Source organism: Rhea pennata, chromosome 22, assembly GCF_028389875.1.
Source record: "Rhea pennata isolate bPtePen1 chromosome 22, bPtePen1.pri, whole genome shotgun sequence".
NCBI lineage: Eukaryota > Metazoa > Chordata > Aves > Rheiformes > Rheidae > Rhea > Rhea pennata.
The window spans coordinates 6372233-6391989 of NC_084684.1; the positions used below are offsets into that span (position 1 = coordinate 6372233).

At 48.9% G+C, this 19757-nt stretch overlaps 1 protein-coding gene across 2 annotated transcripts; it reads right to left on the reverse strand.

Annotated features, from left to right (window-relative positions):
* Positions 1–491: 491 nt before the first annotated feature.
* On the reverse strand, positions 492–18347 carry TMEM240 (transmembrane protein 240). Of its 2 annotated transcripts, XM_062593469.1 has the most exons (4): positions 18103–18347; positions 17776–17882; positions 4919–5127; positions 492–1307 (listed from the first exon to the last, which is right to left on the reverse strand). In XM_062593469.1, the coding sequence occupies exons 1-4, from the start codon at positions 18157–18159 to the stop codon at positions 1159–1161; spliced, it is 522 nt and encodes a 173-aa protein (XP_062449453.1). In that variant the 5' UTR covers positions 18160–18347; the 3' UTR covers positions 492–1158. The 2 variants fall into 2 exon arrangements, with proteins under 2 accessions (XP_062449453.1, XP_062449451.1); XM_062593467.1 differs by lacking the exon at positions 18103–18347 and having other exon boundaries at positions 17776–17975.
* Between the last annotated feature and the right edge of the window lie 1410 nt (positions 18348–19757).

Consider the following 19757-nt stretch of genomic DNA (forward strand, 5'->3'; position numbering starts at 1 on the left):
CCACAGTCTCTTTGTGTCCCTCAAGCCAAGCCCAGCTGGCTGCTGAGGTGCTCTTTGAGCTCAGAGAATTAATAAAAAAGAGTGAGGTGACTTGAAGTGTAGGAAGCATGAGACTCTTAATAGGACCTTCTCACTGAGCTGCCAGGATTTCTGGGGAGGTATTAGCCAGGGCCTCAAGCTCACTGTCTAAAAAGGGGAAGAGCAGTTCCTTTCCTCCCAAGGGAGGTGTAGGCAGTGTTTGTGCAGGAGAGGGGTATGGTCAGGGTACAAGTCAGATCTAACCCCTCTTGATTCAATTTGCTTCTCCTTATGTATCAGGAGCAACTACACTGAAGCTAAGGGATCAGATCCTCCTCTCTAGTATTAGTGAAGAATAGTAGAGTGAGGTACCATCAACACAAAAGTGGTGTAAACCAGGCAGCACCAGCCCTGGTAAATGGGCTGATACCTTGTGGTACAACACTGAGATTTGTTCATTCACTTAAGGCAGGTTTCAGTGTATAGCAATGCAAAGAACAAAACAATTATTTATTTCCAGGACTTTCTTCCCCCCACTGCAGCTCCCCAAAACACAGACCAAAGCGAAAGATATCCTGTGCTTTCACAACTAGCTGACAGGAGTCCCCTTCCAAACCTCTAACCGGTCAGGCCATCCTAACAATGGAAGGAAGAGAGCAGAGCAAAACCAAACCAAAAGACCAAAGAAATTGGGGACTTCTAGCTCTCAGGTGAGGTACACTACATCTTCTGCACATGGTCCCACCTCTGCACCCTTGGTCAACACTCCCAGAGAGTAGCTGGATGTGCAGGACAGCCATGAATGAAAAAAAGGGGGGGGGGGAAAGGTTTGAAAGTATAATTCAAATCTCTCTTCTCTTTTTTGTTGTTGTTGTTGTTGTTCGTTTGTTTGCTTTTTACATATATACACACTCAAGTCTGACAATAAAATGTGGAACACAGTGCAATGTCTTGGCTGAGTAGTATCCAGAATTGGCTTAATTGTGCATCATGGTGTGCCACAGGGACACACAGGATGGGTAAATAAAATTATGTCCTCCACTGGCTTCCACAGAGGAGCAAACTCACAGCTGTTCCCATGGAAGAAGAGCAAAGTCCTTTTTAAAATCTCACTGTAGTCTCTAGAGGGGAAGACATTCCTCAGAGGTGCCGAGGGCTAGGGTGCCCATTATGGTACAGCTTCTGTTTGATGTGCACCATGTTCCCAGTCGCTTCCTCGTACTGCCTGTGGTGACGTTTCCTGAACTCCTTTAAGTTACAGAATTTTGGAATCCAAGACCAGGAATTGTCTGGAAGGCAGAAAGGAGACACACAATGAAACATGACAGGAATGGTGAGAACCATGTTCTGCTGTCTTCTCTTACCCCCTTTCTTGGCCTGCCCCAAGCAAATCAGGCATTTGTTACGGCATTGGCAAGGCACAGGGGCTGTCTGTATACCGGTAAGTTCAGCCTTGAGGCTTTTCTTCAGGCCATACTTGTTTGCTGGCTAAATTTCATGTTTTGGTTATAGCCAGAGCAGTGCCCACTCCTCTCCCAGTCATGAAACATCTTGTGCCCTGAGCACAACCAGCAGGTAGCTGCGACCCAGAACAGGCGGCAGAACACCCCTTGCCAGTGCCTGGTATAAGGGCAGCTTTTTTAGAGAAGCACAGATGGGCTGTGCTGGCCCATCGAGTTAGAGAAGGAGTGGAGTTAGAAAAGGAAAACTCCAGCTTGCTGAAACAAATTCTTTTTGTGACCTTTAAAGAGACAGATTCCCCCATCCCTCCTTCTGCCTCACTTCCTCTCTGAAAGTCTGATTACAGTTTGGGCAAGACTTAGTAAAGACAGCAGTCTCTTTTTAATCTCTGGCTAGCAGGGAGCTACTCTGGGGACCAAGCTGCCAGGGAAGCAGCCATACACTGCTGCCACATACATGTCATCCCTGTTCAGCAGGCAACTTTCTTCGGTACTTCCTGTTCACCAGGCATGCTGACTTCAGCCTAATCCTGCCCTGAATTGTCCAGCTCTGCCCAGGCAGGGAGCCTTGATGTCTCAGTCATTTTGGGTTTCCACCTCTGTGCATCCCCGCCCCATACAGCTTCCAGTCCTTAGTCATGCTTTCCTGTGTAGCAGTCCTGGCTTTCTTCTTCTTTGTGTCTTCTAGAACACTGGACAATCTCACCAACATCAGCACAGCCGCTAGTTTTCCCACAGCCTGTGCAGGCTGAGTCGTATCACTTTTTTTTTTTTTTTTTTTTTTTTTTAAGAAATATTTCAGCTTTCAGCCCATGAACCTTTCCTTGTAACAATGTTTCAGCTGCCATTGAATCTCTAAAGAGCTTTGGATTCCACACAGAAATTCATGCTGTCCAAAACCCACAAAGAAGAATTAGAAACTCCTCAAGAGCTGGCACGAAGTTGAACTACAGCAACTGGCATGAGGTGAAATGTGACTGCTCTGATCAGCACTACAGCAACTATTAGACTCAGTCTAATGTAGCCAAGTTGCTATAGAAAAATAAAAGATTACAGCACTGCAGTGAAATAAGCTCATTACTGAAAACTCTTCCATCAGGAAGGAGCTATAGGTTAATCTAACAGACCAAAATTGAAGCTGACCAGGACACAGAGTCACTGCTAAGTCATATTTGTGCATTTCAGGGAGAGCTCTATATTCTATGCCAGTGCTTCAAGCTATAGCAAGCAATATAGCTATTTAATAACAACACCCCTGCCCCATAGGCACTCGCTACTTCTGATAGCCACAAGCAACATCAGTCAATAGAGAGGGCCATCCTTTCTGCCCATTCCCTCTAAAATGGCTAGATTTGCATAACTGAGTTGAATGCATAGTAACTATGTAAAAATAAAAATAAAAGAATAAAAAAGCCAATTACTTTTTACTCTAAATTTGCAAGTGATGGTTCAGCCTGTCCTTAGTGAAATGTGATGACGATATCGGCATAGCATCTAAAAGTGCACTGTTTCTCTTTAGGCAGAACAATTCCAGGCATGTAAGAACCTCTATCCTAAGAGTGATATAATGTCCTACTGCACGGTATACTTGGGAAACCTCACCCACAGATTAGGAGGGGTTCTTCCACAACACATTGAGCTGGGAACCAAGAACAGTGCAAATTCACAGCTGCAGCTCAACCAATATGGTTTACAATCAGAGAGGTCCTGCATGACTGGTGCAAAGGTATAATGCTGCTAAGACTGCACAAGAGACCATGTCTCAGGCAAAGTCTCTTTTTTTTGGGGGGGGTGGGGGGTGAAGCCTTTTGCAATATGGAGGTTACACTTCCAAAGAGATAGCTAAGGGCAGGAAACTGAGAGCAAAGCAAAATTGCATTCAACTTCTGTAAAAGATGTAACTGTGCAGTTTGTTGCACAACTGGTCAGCCCCTTGAAGCTTTAGGGCATGCACAGAAAAGAAGGAATGAAATTCACAAGAAAAGAAGGAATTAAAGAAAAAGATAATTCAGCTTAAATACTAAATGAATATCACTAGAACTACCCTTAACAACTTAAAAAAAAAAAAAAAAAAAAAAAACTATGCAGCACCTGTTTACAAGAAGGTACGCTAGTTGGCTCTACTCTTGCTGTAGCTCTCAGCTCCACAACAAAAGTCATCAGCTCTGAAGAATGATATTGCTGTACGCTCATCTCCCCCAAGGAGAGCTCGTACCAGCCCTGCTGACTTTGTGAGCGCTGATGAGATCACAGCCACAGGTGGTCTGATCAAAAGCAGGTGTCATGGCCTTGAGATTGGCTCAGTACCTTAGATCTCACTAGAAACACTGACAATTAGCCTTCTGCTTGGGAAATGAAAGCAACACAGCCTCAAGAGAGTCTTGACTCAGACACTGCTCAAGCAGGCTGCTGGGAATTTGGGAAGACTAATGAGAAATTAATGTCATTTTGATCTGAGTTTTTAGAAAGAGTTAGTCCACTTCCCTAATTAGATTTTTTTTTTATAGGTTCACAGATAAATCTCGTTCTTGCTCAATCTCTCTTTCCTCTTTCAGATCTGAGTTGTAATTTAGCAGACATCCACAACTGGAGTTTAGAGAGAGTGTGATTTACAAGGACACTGATTATGGGCTAGGATTTCAAGTCTTAACAATTTTTAGTAATTTTTCTTCTTTTACCCTCCAACAAAGAAAGCCCATGGGTATCTGTGTTAAGAGAGCAAAGAGGGGCAGAGAGGGTCTCTGAAGGGATTTCTGCTGTTCAATCTCAGGATATTAGTTCAGGATGCTAAGCTAGTTGGTCCAAAAACTAGCTGCAGTGTACTAGTTACTATGGTTAACACTTTTCCCTGAGGTGTGAGGCAGATGTCACTGCTGAGAAAAAAATAAAAAAAAAGGACACACCTGGAACAGCAATGAGGATGGGGAAACCTCAGTTCATATGCCCATGAGACAACACGGAGGTGGCTGTCAGTGTCATCACATTGTCACTAGTTTACACAAATAAATGAAGCTCCACTGCACATGCATGTGCCTGGCTGCAAATTATATGCACAGAAAAACCCATATTTCAGGCAAGCTTTGTCTGACCTGAAAATACTCTGTTCACAAGTGCAGGCACGCAACTACCATCTGTCAGTCTGCCTTTGTGTGAATGTGCCACTTTCTATCAAACACTTCTTTGCACCAACACATACTTTTCACTTTCCAAAGCAGAGCCTTCAAGTCTAAGATCCTCAGCTAGATATTTCCAGGTGGACATTCCTGTTTTTGTATAGAGAGGGTGGGGATTTGGCTGATCAGGCCTGTGCCGAATCCACACAGAATAAACAAACAGGAACAAACTCTGTAAGACTGGTGACCTTCTCCCTCTCCAGGAGCCTCAAAAGACAGGCCAAGGAATTAAGGAGAGGGAAGGTGGGCTTGTGAGGCTGCACTTACCATACCGTCGACTAGTTCTCCAGGCTCGCACTGCATAATGGAGAACCCCATCCATCCATACCAGAAACCAGCTTATACAAAAGCCCAGCAAAAGTCCCAGCATCAGATCAATCTCTTGCTTGGTTACATTGTCAGTCACAAAGTAATTCTCCGAGGAGTCCACCACTGACTGATCCCCATCATATGGAATAACATAGTGGACATGATGCCTGTTGCAGGGAACAGAAACAGGGAAAAGTATCAGTGGAGAAGAGCAGAAAATGTTTTCTTTCCAGCACCTGCTCTTGTGGCCAAGGGCTAGATTAACATATTCCTTTGAGATGTGGATCCCTGGATGTTGGTAGACAGAAATGCTGCCTTGGCTTTTCTCACTTAACATCAGCAAGTAATTGGTAGACAGAAATAGCAAAGTCCAGAAACATGAATCCATGCTTGGGAAATGGGAACTCATGCCACATTCCTGACACAGGCTCTCTGTGCTTAAGTAAGTTCATCATCTGTAAAATGAAAAATGATATTAAGGGTAGCATGAGGATGGAGTGGTCATTCCCCAGAGACAAAAAGGGCACCACCATGTTCATGCCAGCAGGCAGAGGTCAGTAACACTTTACTTTTGTAAGTACTCACAATCTCAGAAAGTAGCTGTGTATCCCTGCAAGCGCAATCACAAAACCCTGACTCATAGAAGTAAGAAAAGTCCTCTGCTATGCAGTACTGTCAGTGCTAACACCTTCACGGCATTTCTCTGGAGACATGCTGTTTTGCTTTATGTCCCATCTCCCAGAGTCAGCAGAGACTCATATCTTTTACATAGTAAAGCAAAGCATGTTTACAGCCATGGAGGGAATATTGGAAAGCACTTCCTGAATCTATCCTTGTACAGCAGGTGGCAAAGACTCTGCAGTGTATCACTTCTGGAAAACTTATGGAAACTCTAAGACCATCTCAGACTCTCTTACAACCTAACTTAATTGGTTTAGGATGCAGGGTCTTTCACACCTTCCCATTCTTCCACCCTGTTGGGTGTAAGAGAGGCCAGCATCCTGCAGCCTGCCTCCCATCTCATTCCCCCACTCAGCACTTGCTGGGGAGATGGCCAGAGACTTGGCTTGACCTTGCGTTGTAGTCAGTCTCCAAAGAAGAGTGATCAACTTAGTGCTGTCCCATTCCCCCCCACTTCCAAACAGCACAGCACAGAAGCCTGGCAGATGCCCCTTCTGTCAACAAAGTGGTATGCAGCACCTAGGGCTATGCCACAGGCTGTGAATTTCCTTAGAGAGAAAGTAGTGGGCTTTCAGACACTGCCATCTCTCTCTCAGGGATTCTGGTAAGTCCCTGTGCCAGAGCAGAGTGTGTGGCTTCAGCTGTGCAATGAAGTAACAGACACCAAGCTTGGGATGGTGCTGGACAACTTCAGAGACCTTGATAGCTTGGGAAAAGCAGGAAATTGCAGGGGTGGGGTGGGGAAAATGGAGACTAAAGGAAATAAAGCAGGTCTGCAAGGGCTGAATGGGAGGGGACCAGCTGTGACAGGTAAACTGAGCATGAGAGACAAGAGGATCCCAGAAGACAGAGGACATGAAGAGAAGCTGGAAGCAAGATGCCCTGGAGCCCCCATAATCTGTTTTACACTGCTCTGAGATTCTGCTTTACACTGCTCTGAGCATCCCCTCAGTCCAGCCAGGAACCACGAAGTTGCCCTGACCCAGTGCTTAGCCACCCTTCCTTCTCCCATTGCTTGGCTTAGAGGTCCTGCCTGGCTTAGAGAAGACACTACTAGGGCAGGTGCTGTCCTAGTAGTGTCAGTAGTGTCTAGTAGTAGGAGGAGCCCAGAGATGGACAATTAGCAGTGACTAGGAGTGCTCAGCAGTCCCACATGCCTGCCAGCATTGTTAAGGCTGAAGAAAGCCTTTGCAGGAGGCTTCATACAGCAACACAGATTCATCACCAGTGCTTCCAGCTCGGTGCAGCTGGGGCCAAGGCACAGGTGCACAGGCTTCCTCCAGCATCACCCACTGCCATCACCACCAGCATCAACTGCACTCATCTTCCTCCTACATCGATGGCCCCAGCGCTGCTCTCAAATGCAGGAGGGGAGGCAATCTCTGGAGGCCTTTGAATATGCATGAGGTGCAGGTTGCTCAATAATCATGTCTGAGAAGCATCCAAATATTTACACAAACCAACTCCCACTCAATGAACCTACTGAAAACAGCCCTAATCTCAGCAACAACTTAGTGGAGGACACCTGCACCAGAGGCACTAGCTCCCAACGACCAAGGCATGTGGGGTTGGGGTACTATCTATGCCAGAGCACATGGGGGTGGAGAAGTCCACATGCACGGGATGCCCAGCCAGTCACACTCCCACTGTCTAGCACTTGTTCTTTGTACTATGCACTTTGAATGTACTTTGCATTCAGCAAGGCCTCAATACTAGGGACCAGCCTGGGACAGCAGCAGAGAGAAAATGCATCCAGGCCATCTCTGATGGCAGCACAAGCTGCCCTCAGATGATCAGGACAGGCCCTGTTCATGCATCATCTTGCTGGTTGGTTCGTAGCCAGAGATTCTCCCTCACAAACAAGGGAAGAGCTGGGGAACATAGGCAGGGAGAGAGAGGGGCTCCCAAAACCAGAGACCCATTCATGAATGGGAAAGATCTCATTTAGTTCATGAATGCAGCCAAGCAGCTTTGTGGAAGGGGAAAAGCAAGTCTTGCATATACTTGCCATGAACCATGTTCTCCCAGTCACTACCAGCAATACCTGGAAGGTCATTGACCTACACCCTTTCACTTCTTGTAGAACAGGAACAGCACTGAGGGCTGTGTCCACAAACACCTCCAGAAACCCAGACACAACCACCAGCATGGGCGTCTCAAAAGGTGCTGGCCTGTATCTCCTCCATATTATCATATCATAGCCCATAGAGTTATCCAAAGTTTCCCCATGTACAGCATCACTATCACACAGCTCCCACTGGGGTGGAGAAAGGAAAAACTTCCCCAAACTCATCAAGTACAGACCTGTTCCTGCAGAAGAAACTTCAGACTTCTCTTCACATATAAGGTGCTTTTCACATAGGATTTCAGCCTCGTGCTGGAAGAGAGTACTGGACTACACTGCTCCCAGTGACAAACTTTCCCCAAGACTCAGGAGCAGAGATGTGCCTGCAGCATTCATGTATGTGTGCTCACTCTCTCTCACACACACACACAGAAAACACACACACAGCATGGCCAGCACTGCAGTAATGTGGGACAAGGCACTCCTCTCAGCTACAAGAGTTTTTTTTCCCTATCACACACCCTTCACACATCTTGCTCTCTGCTTGCAGGACATTGAGGGAAGGAACACAGTTACCTCTTTCCTGACCTTATCCCTTCACAGCACAGCAGTGTGCTGACCCTGCATACTGCAGTGGGAGTTTCTCCAGTTCTCCAAGTTTCCTCTGGTCATCACTGGCCTGAACTGCAACTTGGGGCAGCAGTCAGGGCCTAACACTTCTTTTGTATTTTCATTTGTTTCTCCCTAGGCAAGTGACTCCCTCCCCAAGGCCCAGTGATTTTAGAGTCCCCACTCAAAGGAGATGCCTCTATAGCTCCCCCATAACCTCCACTGCAGAAGGAGTCCAGATCATCTAAATCTAGAGATCAGGGATAGGGTTGGATAGACAGACAGACAGCATAGCCAGCTCTGGGGTAGAACTGAAGTTGGCAACAACTATTTTCAACCCAGTCTTTCTAATGTGACCACACCAACATCTCCACATGCCTGTGAGCCATGAGGCACATCCCAGAGACAAAGGACACTCTAGAAAATGATGGCTGGCTGACCCTCTCTCACTGTTCAGTTGTGGGCTGGGGCTGGACTCACAGGATGTTTACTGGCTCGCTGCCTCCCATAAGGAAGGATTCAGACCTCACAGTATTGCTTATGCCTATACAGTCTGAAGTGCTGAACTCCCGCCCCAGGAGCAGGAGGGGAGGAATCAGTCCTGTTGTATGCTGAGCCAGCAAGAAGCCAGAGGAAATTCAATGGAGAGCAGAAACTGACCTGTCCAGGTTTGGCAACTTCATTTTCCAAGTATCAGAAATCAAATTTGGACCCCAAGCACATATTTCCCTTAAATAAAAAGCTACCTGTCACCAAAGTTCCTTAGAAAGCACTTGAGGCCCTGCACTGCTGTCTTCCAAGCAGCTTTCAGGAACTCTCGAATTACCAGAGCAGTGGAGATGCCAGAGCTGGGTCTCTACTAGGCAGAGTTTTCTGGGAAGGATTTAACAAGGCTCAGAGAAGATGAGCTTCTCCTGCTAGTGCATGGATTGGGAGATCTGGGCTGCAGGGCTTTTTGTGCTTTGTTTTAAACAGGATTGAGTGGTACCACCAAGATGGAGTGGAGATCAGGGACAGCCTCCCCCTCTGCCCTCGGATTTTTTTGTTGCAGTTCAAATCCTTTAGGATATTACAGTAGTGATTCAGAGACGGTGGCACATCAGCACAGCAAGTTATTAATAGAGCACGAAGGTCCAGGGTCCCCCACCGTATGTCAAGGGAATTGGAAACTGGAACATGGCCTGAATGGCTCTCGGGGCTGGATCCAGTGAGGGAAAATATCACCTCTAAGCTGAGCAGAATGTGATTGCTGCAAGCCACAACCAGCTTCACGTCAGTGCTGCCTCTTTCTCTGGGCTGGGCTGATGAGGACCACTGCATGAATTGCCATGTACCAGCTCTGGCTTGCAGCCTGCTTAGCTGCCCTCAGATGTTGTGGATGTCAGGTGCTCTGGTGGCAGGAGAAAGCAAGAAGTTGATTCGAGTCAGACAGGCAAACCTCACAGTCAGAGTGTTCCTGGAACACAACACTAATGTGAAATAGCCACTGTACAACAACCCTGCCAGTCTGAACATTTCAGGGGAGGAGGCCCTAATCAGGAACATCAGCTACACAACTGCCCCTTTTCGGTATGCTGGGCTAGCAGTGAAAGCTGAGGAGCTCCAGAGAAGTTCACACTAGGCAGGGCAGCCAGGAAGAGGCCATTTCTGAGGGGAAAGCCAACGCTAGCTCAGGCAGGGCAACTCAGGGTAAATGCTTTGGGCTACGCCTTGTTTTCAGAAACATGGCCACACACAACCCATAATAGTACCACACAGAGAAAGGGCCTGTGCAAGGGATGAATAACCTACCCTCCATCCAGTGCCTGTCTCACCAACCAGAGACCCTTGGGAAGAGATGAAAACCTCCTTCAGGCTTTGTATCACCTCAGTCAGCAGGATTGACATGGGTATGAGGCCTCTAGGATTCAGCCACAGACCCACCATGTGCCATGTCAGAGAGAAGCATGGAGCCCACAAAATCTCCCTGTAACAAAGAAACAGCTTAGCCTCACATGCTACCAGTCAGAAGGAGGAAAGGGGTTCACATTCTAGGGTCCCCAAAGCAATATGCTGTACCTCCTGAGGAGTGGTGCCACACAGGTTAAACAGCTTGTGGCTTCTGCGCCCTGCAAGTAACTTTCATAGGTCTCAGTGGGACCCTTGCACTTCCAGGCTTTGGGACTGTTTCTATAGGTGGGGTGGAAAGAGCCATGATCAGAGCAATTTAATATTTACATTGGTAGAGCAGAACCCAAACAGCACCCTGAGCTGTGAGAGCTGTGACAGAGCACGTGGGGTCTTTAAGTGGTAATACTATTTTCTGCCCATGTTTCTTTTCAAAAAAAAGATGTGTCAAAGAAAACAAACGGAAGACCAATTCCTGGGCAGTTCAAAACTGGTATCAGTTGTCACAACAGATCCAGGCCAAACAATTTCTATTATGTCAATCATATCCCACCTCCCTCCATCTGCCCTGCATTTTCACCACACACAAAAGCTCTGATGTGGTGCTGGGGTTGTTAAACCTTTGCTGTGTCTCACCCCAGATGTTGCAGAGCTCCCACAGGAGGTAGATGTAATTGTAGGAAAAGAGATGTAACCACACTTCAGGCCAGAAACACCCTCCAAAGCAGGAAAGTCTGGTGATTGCCAGCAACTCCTCTCCTGAAACAAGTCAAAGATCAGATCTGCTCATCCCTGCCCGGAAAGACAGCCCTTGGCTCAGGTGAAAAACTGAAGCTGCTGGATAAAGGGAGCACAGAGTTCATGTCTGTCCACATGTGCTTGAACATCTCTTTCCACTTTCCCAGGTCTGGTGACAGTAGGACGGCTCCAGATCCCAATGCAAGAAGTGCATGAAATCCCAGGTGTAGCTGTGCTGGAGCAGAGCCTTGGCCAGTATGCCTGAGAGGTTTCACCACAGAGCTGCCCAAAGCGCTAATGTCCCTTCCAGTGACCTTGCTGTGTGCCGGCTGCTGCAGCTGAAGTACAGCACAAGAGCCCTTCAGAAAGCACCACTGATCTGTTGATTTAAATAAAATGAACCCATTATTGCCTTTACTTTCTCCCCTACCTCCCCTCTGCTAGGGATGTCAGCTCAGCTGATGCTCTGGCTCAGCTTGGCTCCCTCTTGGACAAGTTTCAGTCTCTGTTTATAGCAGCCATCACATCTTCCAGGCTCATGTTGCAGCTAGCAAAACCTGGCTGGATTGAGTCATTCCCCAGCTCCAGCTGCATTGGGGTAATATAGCTTGTCCTGCCTTGATGGCTACCCCAAAGCACAGCCACCAAGACGTGCCCTATACAGAACTGCAAGCAGAGCTGAAGGGAGGCACAGAGCCTCCATGTTCTGCATTCCTGTCTGACCTTGCAGACTCTCCTCAAACTTGCCAAACAGCCCAGCTCATCCCAGAGCCAGGACCAGCAGAACTAGTCCACAGCCAGGTGTGGATGGCACCATTGCACAGGTAAAAATACATTGTCAGGCCCCTTCACACTACAGTGGCTACAAGAGGCCCAAGCAGGCCTGGTGTTTTTCAGCACTAAGCAATGAGTACTCCCAGCCTCCCAAAACAGTCACACAGGATGTGGGGACAGAGAGGTTTCATAAGTTGATACTGGCTGGGAAAGGACGTCACAGACCAAAAATGCAGTCTTTGTGTACCTCCTGACAGCAGTGCTGCCAGGCTGGGACAAGCGCTGCTCTGTCCCTCCTCTGGGTGAGGAGGGCAGCATTTGGCCCCTTCTAGATAGAGCCCCGTAAGCAGAGCTGTTCCGGCATTTGCTGCCACCGGGTAACACTGCTCCAGCACCACTGGCAGTCCTCCCTGGTCATGTGACCCCCAGCATGAGGGCAGGGCAAAGTCCCAGCCAGCAGCCACCTCCCACCTTGCCTCCCCACATCCAGCCTTTGTCTTGCGGAGTGGGTGGGAATTCTAGCTGACACACTGCAGGGACTCCACATGCACTGGGTTACTCAGGAGATGCCCAGGGAAGTTTTGTCCCAGGACCATCTCTGCTGGGTTAGAGCCTGGCAATAACAGGCAAAGTAGGGCAGAAGCATCCCTCAGACAGAAGGAGCTGACTCAAGGGTTGGCTAGGTCTGCTGCAAGGCATCGACATTCAGGTGGGGATGAAACTCCTCTCTTCTTTCTAACTTCCCTCATGGGGAGAGACCTCTGAGGGGGAAAGGACTTGCCCAAGGTCACCCAGAATGTCAGTGGCAAAGAAAAGAATGCAAGCCAGACCTCCTGAGGTTCCTGTCAGGGAATTTCCAAGCCCAGAAGACTGTTCTGTTGCATTCTTGCTCCATGCAGGTGTCACCTGCTCTCCTTAACATATCCTGCCTCCATGGACTCATTTTGGTGGTTTTTTTTCTTCTGCATGACATCACTCAGCTCCTGATCAGGGATGCTGCCAGCTAGCTGCTACCAGAGAGAACCCTTTACAGTCTGGGACAGAGACATCCAGGCTTGGGCAGTGCTATAGTTCTGAAACCTTCCATGGCCATTGTCTCTCCTTGGAAAGGGTATATACCAAGGAAGTAGGACTAGAAGGTAGACTAAAGGAAGGACTATTTGCAGGCATATATCATAATTTGGACAATTTGAATATCTTCACATGCTGAGATAGAAGGCGTCTAGCTCCCTGAGGGATCTGCTCCAGTAGGAACATTCCTGGATTGACAGTGCAGAACATCAGCAGGAGCCAGCAGGAGTGTAAGTAAGTGTGGTGCTCACCCCTTTCTTCCTCCAGCAAGAAGACAGATGCCTAAAGAGGCACATTTCCTGCTATACCACGTACAACTGTGCAGGCCTAGTATTAGCACCAGGTGCCAGGGTCAGCCCTTTGTCTGCACTGATGTTCTTACTCCACGTACTATCACTACACCAGCTCTGCTTTCCAAGTAAAGGGCAGAACCATGGGCCCTGCTCCTCCCATTGAACAGCACTGCCATCCCACTGTACAGCTGTAGGTATACAGCTCAAGGCAGCTTGCTCCTCCTTGGCTCTGGTACTATCATCAGGGCAGGAGAGCAGAAGAGCACCAGTCCAACCTACCAGAGACACCCCACCTGCAACAGGGCAGTGGGTCAGAGGGTACTCAAGTCCAGAGCACTTTCCTGTAGTTCCTCAAGAGCAGAGAGAGGCTATGGTGAGAGGAAAGTAACCACATTGTTACCTGTTCAGGTCTGCTCTCACTCACGGCTCAGAGTACCATTCTGCTCAGCTCTCAGAGCTCCTGCTCCTGCGGCAGAGGCATTGCCCAACCCAGGCTCACTTGAACTGACCAGAATGACTCAGTGGATGTTCCACTCAACAGACCACAGACAGGGAGAAGCGCTAGCCTTGGCCACATTTTTCTTCGCACTGGGCTGGAGAGCAGGGCAGCTGCCACATGCTCCAGCAGAAGGCATTACCTGCCAGCACCACACAGCCAGATAGACACAGGGTCCAACCCACACAGCTACAGGCAGTCACAGAAAACTTTGCACATCACTGCACTCATACACCCTCTCTGAAATCTTCAAGAGCAATGACAGGCCACAACTCCTCTCCTACTCCACAAACCTGAAAAGCAGCTGCCAGGCCCCTGCTATGGCCAGGTCCCCCCTGCCAGAACAAACTGCTACCTCGCTCCTGTCATTAAATGCTAGGGAAACAGCTTCAGCCTCCAATGGCTCAAGAGACCCTGACGCCACAAGAATGTGCAGGAGAAAGCAAGAGCCCAGCCCTAAGAGTGCCATGCATTCAGGGTTCAGACACCTCTGAAGATAGAATTAGTTTCCTTCCCAAAAAGGTCTGACCCCAGTGACTGCTCCATCACAGCTAACACACCCTGTGCTTAGAAGCATAGGAAAAGTACAAAGTGTAGTTCCCAGCTGCAGCCAATGAGGCCCTCCCCAAGGCAAGGGACAGTAGGGGGCATTTTAGGAAGAAGTGGGGGGCAGGGTGCCATAAGCTAACGCTCGACCCTGCTTGTTCCAAAGTCTTACTGCTGAGCTCAGTCCACTGCAGAAAGAGAACACACAGAGTCCAGGGAAAGAAACAATCCTGTCCACCAAGAGAGATCCCAGTCACAGCCTACATGCAGCCTCAAGAGCCCTGCCAGGTGACAGCAGAACAGCCTGCCCTGCTGGCCACCCACCTGAGTGACACTAATAAGCCCAGAGCCACCAAAATGTCGTCAGTGCCTCGGGCACCTTGTGATCTGGCTCTGAGGGCCGCTTGTCAGCCCACCTCCAGAGACAATGCTACAGGGAGACTCAGCACGTCCTACACTCTCCCCCTTCCCTACCTTGGGAGCAGGAAGCATAGAGAGAAACAAGGGAGGAGGAAGGGCTGAAAACATGGGCAGACCCCCAGCCAAGGGAGAGGAGATATGGACTACAGATGCACTAATGACACACATCTGCCTTTGACTCCCAGCCTAGAGCAGTCTGAGTCAGGAGCCAAGTCCCTGGCCATCTAGGCCTACCCACTCCTCCAGGAAGGCCACAAACATTCCAGGCCACTCTAGTACCAAAGAGTGACAGGGACAGCTTTGGAAACTGAAGTCTGGGCTTCTTTCCTTGTAGGGATGATGTAGGATATAGAGGCTGGGGAGGGACATGGCACAGAACCACAAAAGTCTCTGGTTTGCCTGGCTTCAGATGGCATCAGACATACACACACACACACACACACACACACGCATACAAGCAGAGTCATCCCTTGCGGTCCACAGCCACCACCAGAAAGGCAACAGTTTCCAGCCCCCTCACACTGACATAAGCTTGGTGCAGACTCTCATTCCTTGTGGAGAGCACACTCTGCTGAACGCTGGATGCCTAAGGCCAGGTACTCACAGCCCAGCCTCGGGGGGTTTAGACATTCAAGGCCATTCCAGGGAAAGGGGTCCTCTCCGATACCCTAAGGTGGGACACAACCAGGATGGGAGAGCAGAAAGAAAACATTTTTGAATGATTAGCTGGTGTGACTGACACCACAACCTAGGCAAGCACAGGAGGGAAAAGTAGGAATCACAACAGCTCAGCCCATTCCCTATCAATTCTCACTTATTCTAGTTCCTCCTTCCCTTCTATTTCTGCAACATTTACTCTCTTCCCCCATTGTTTCCTGTGACACTCTAAACTGAAGTCAGTTCCTTCTCTGAGGACTCCCTTCAGTTATTGGCAAACTCACTTAGTCCTTTATCAGTCTCTGGTACCACTGCTCACAATATGCTCCAGGATATAAACTTTCCTAGTGCAAACCAGTATTGCTCATGGCTCTGGCAACCCACTTTAGGCTACATGCACTAAAAGTCTGCCCTTAGAGCACTTGAACAGCTGACAAAAAAAGACAAGGCACAGTCAAGATCACCTCCTTTTATAAACCAGAGAAATCAAAGCTCAAGCAACAGGTCACAGCCCAAAGAGAATATGTGAGGATCACAGACTAACCCTCAGCATGAGAGAACACAGTGTCCCATAGCACAGGGATGCTTTGTACAAGAATCTCCTGCAGCAGAGCAGAAGCATGTAGAACCCAACACCAATGCAAAACAAGAGCCAGTTCCCAAGAGTGGTGACCAGTATGCTTTATCTGTTGGCAAGAGTCATTGCTTTTATATACTTAAGGCTTCCACCTTTTGTCTCCTCTCAGATCTACTTCTGAAGATTTGGAAGTTGTTTCAGGTACTTTCTAAGAAATGACTTGACTACATCCAAGGAGAGTGCCATAGCTAATTTATCTGCCCCAACAACATCCTGCAGACATGCTAATTAGAGGATAGATGAGTGTCCCTGCCATATTCCCAGGCTTGTGCAGAGAGAGCACTCTGCCAATGACACCAATGAGACCTGACACTTCTCAGTCATTCTGTTGGATTTTAAAAAGTGCATTATCAACAATCAATCATTTTTTTTATCACCACTGAACACAGCTGTAACAGGTTATATAGCTGCACATGCACATATATATATACACATACATATTTATGCATGTAGGTATGTATGTATAGCCTGTTACATATATACATATGCAGATTGAAGAGACAGAGGAAAACTCCCAAACTAGTGAAAAATAAGCAGTCTTCAAAAATTACCTAAGAAATTGCCAGTCCCTGCTAAAAAATCAAAGACGTGAAATGTATTAGTTGTCCACACTCATTCCAGCTGGCCTTAACCCGGAGGTGCCCAAGGAGCCAGGCATTTAAGATCTTCTTGCTAGATCACTCTCTGTCTGGCAGCATTTGGCCTTGGAGGTGCTGTTTGTGCCTTCCTTGCTGCTCTGCCATAGGAGGCTGAGGAGGAACTATGGGAAGAAAGGTAATGGTCATCTTCAGTAAAAGAAGTTGAGAGTGTGAGGACAAAGCAGTTCCCCTTCATTAAGTTATGCATATCCCACCTTCAGTTAGCTTAGCTTCCACACCAGGGACAAACAGACGTGATGCCTGGGAGACAGGATGCAGCTGGCTCCAGAGGCAGCTTGAACAGGCGTAAAGCTCAATCTAAATGTTGCATGTGGTAGTGGAGGCGTCCCCCCTGCACATCTTTTAGCTGACACCAGCATCATGCTGCCTTACTCTGCGCAGACAAGAAACTCTCTTCACCAGATAATGGGTAACCAGGCACAGGAGGGGAATGAGGCCTGCAGGACTGTAGGATAAGGATGACTGACAACAATCCCAGAGAGAAGAGAGAAATTTACTTCGCTGGAGCTCAACCTCAAAGCTTCAACTCAGAGAGCAGCCAAAGCTCAGTTAAAAGCTAAGCACCTCAGTGCTTATGTATGACACAAGAAGCATTACTTAAACAGACATGGAGAGGAGCAAGTATTTGTCCAGTCATAAACTTGTACCCAGCAAAAGCATCACTCATACCATAAAATCCACCCTAATGCTCTCAGCTTGCTAAATGCTCCACAACAACACAAACCAGCTACCAACTGTGCCCTGTCTAGCATCACTACAAGTCTTGGGAGAAAAGTCATAAAAAATAAAAAGCTGGTCAAAGATTACAAAGTCTTAAAGTGACAGTATCCTATAGAACAACACTTCTTCCTGGACACAGAGGGAAAATCCTCTAGGTTCTTCAAGCTGATTCCATTTAAGCTACATGACCACTGAATGCAATGCCCAGACCAAAAACACACCAAGAAACAACACAGTCTGGTGACAACAAAGGCAAAATGACAAGTGTTTAAATGAAAGTTACTCACTTTCCAAGGGCTCACAGATGCATGTGCACATGCATGAATACAAAGAAAAATGGACTTCCAGGCCCATAACAAACTCTTCTCCCAGAAAAACAAACAAATCCTTGTGTTCATGCAGAAGCTGCTGAGGAAGGTGAAACACAGCCAGAATGCAAAAATGTTAGTCCAGCCAGCAGGCGCCCTGCTGCTGGCCATCACCTCACTGTGCCTTTCCAATGAGATGAGGTGGGAAAGGGAAGGGGGGAACAGGTGAGACAGATCTTATGTGGCTAACTTACCTTCCACAGTTGCAGTGACAAACTCGGTCTTCCCCTCTCAGATGCGGTAGGATGTAATTGTGAAATCGGTCCAACAACGCATTCATGTCCATCAAGCAAGCTATTGCCTGTAAGAGCCCATAACCAAGGCATCTGGTCAACTCTGGATGATGGAATAAAACATTGACTCTAGTTTGATTGCCAAAGACTGGAGAAGTCATAAAAAAAAATCTTCGGTGTTCAATGATGCACACACACACACATACACACGCACACACAGAGGTGCACAGGCTAAGGGATAGCAGGGGTGGGGGTGGGGTGGGGAGGGAAATAAGCAAAATCTCTTACCATAACGATAGAGGCGCCCAGGATCATGAAAATCATGGTGTTTGCATTCATGGACATCAATGGGGAATTGCCAGCGGTCGGGTCCGTCCGCCCCCAGCTCGCGGACAGCGAGCGGCAGCCGCGCTATTCCGCAGAGCTCAGCCCGGGGCGCATCGCGCTCGGTGCCCGCACGCTGCGGTGCGGCGGGGGGCGGCGGGGTGGCGGGGCGCCCCCCGCACACACACACGCACTCCCCCGTGCCGCGGATGTCTTGGGCTCCCTCGCCCTGCCCGTTCTTTTTTTTTTTTTTTTTTTTTTTTTTTCTTTTTTTTAATAGGACAAACGTGACATGTTAAAAAAAAAAAAAAAAAAATCCCCTTTCCCAGCCTCTCCCCCGCTCAGCCGAAGGAGGTGCGCCACGTCTCCGAGAGCCGGCACACACCGCCACAAGCACAGCCCTTCATGCAGCAACTGGAAAGCGAGCCAGCCAAAACGGGGGGAAGAAGGGGGGAGGGAAGGAGGAGGCAGGCTGCAAAATCACCCAGTCCGGGGGAGCCTCATTGCATCCTCTCCCCGACCCTCCCCAAAATCACTCCCCCTCCCGATAGGTGCAAAAATAAAATCCTTCCGGCTCCGGGCGGCGGGTCCCCACTGCGTGGCTCTGAGCCGGCAGCCCCCGGCCCAGCCCCCCCCCCCACGCCCCCCGGGCGGTTCCGCACCGCAGGGCCCCGGCTCCGCGCAGGGGAGGGACGCGAGATGCAGCGGGGAGATGCGCCCAGGCAGAGCCGGCCTCCCCCTGCTCACCCCGGGCATTTACCTACGTAGGGAGGCGCTGCTCCGGGAGCGGCTCATTGCGAGCGACAGCAACAGCGACAGCTCTGCGGACTTGCCCTTGCTGGGCTTCCCCCCGCCTTGCAGCCGCACAGTTTTCCCAAGCGAAGCCCCGGGAGCGGCGTTTGACCGCATTTTGAGTCCACATCCCATCCCCACCCCCGCCCTTCCTCCTCTGCCCGGCATCGGCCCCTGCCCTTCTCGCGTCCAGCCCGGGGCCGAAGGTCCGGCCCCATCCCACAGTCAGGTGCAGCTGCCCCCGGGCAGAGGGCACGGCAGGGAGCCACGCTCTAGCTCCGTGCCACCGGGGGAGGCCGGGTGGGGGCACAGCCCGCGGCAGCACTGGGACACTAACCACCAACTCCCCTGCACCCCCACAGCTTCTCACGGCCCCTTGCTCTCTGCTGGCTGCTTTTTCACTCTGAGACCGATCTCTCTCATGAGGAGGTCTCGCCCCAGGTCGGTCCAGTCCCTCCTGCACACCTACTACCCCACATCTCCTAGAAGATGCCTCAAGGGGCAAAATGGGGAGTGATTCCCTTCTCTGCTGTATAAGTACCTCTCTTGGACTCTTCCCTCTAAGAAAAGCTGGGACAACACAGATCTGGAAGATCTATGGACTTTTTTGGCAGAAAGAAAATTACGCTGTACATCTTTATCTAGTCTATCAAACCCGAAATTTAAGGTCTAAGCAAAAGATTTCACTCCAAACTCTCCCATAGCTTTATTCCACTGGGTTACTTGGTAAGTCCAAGTCAGGTCATGCATAGGTGCTTCTGGGAAAATAAAAGAAAATAAATGATGAGGCAATAACCGCACTTTTGAAATGTAAACTGTCCAGCCTT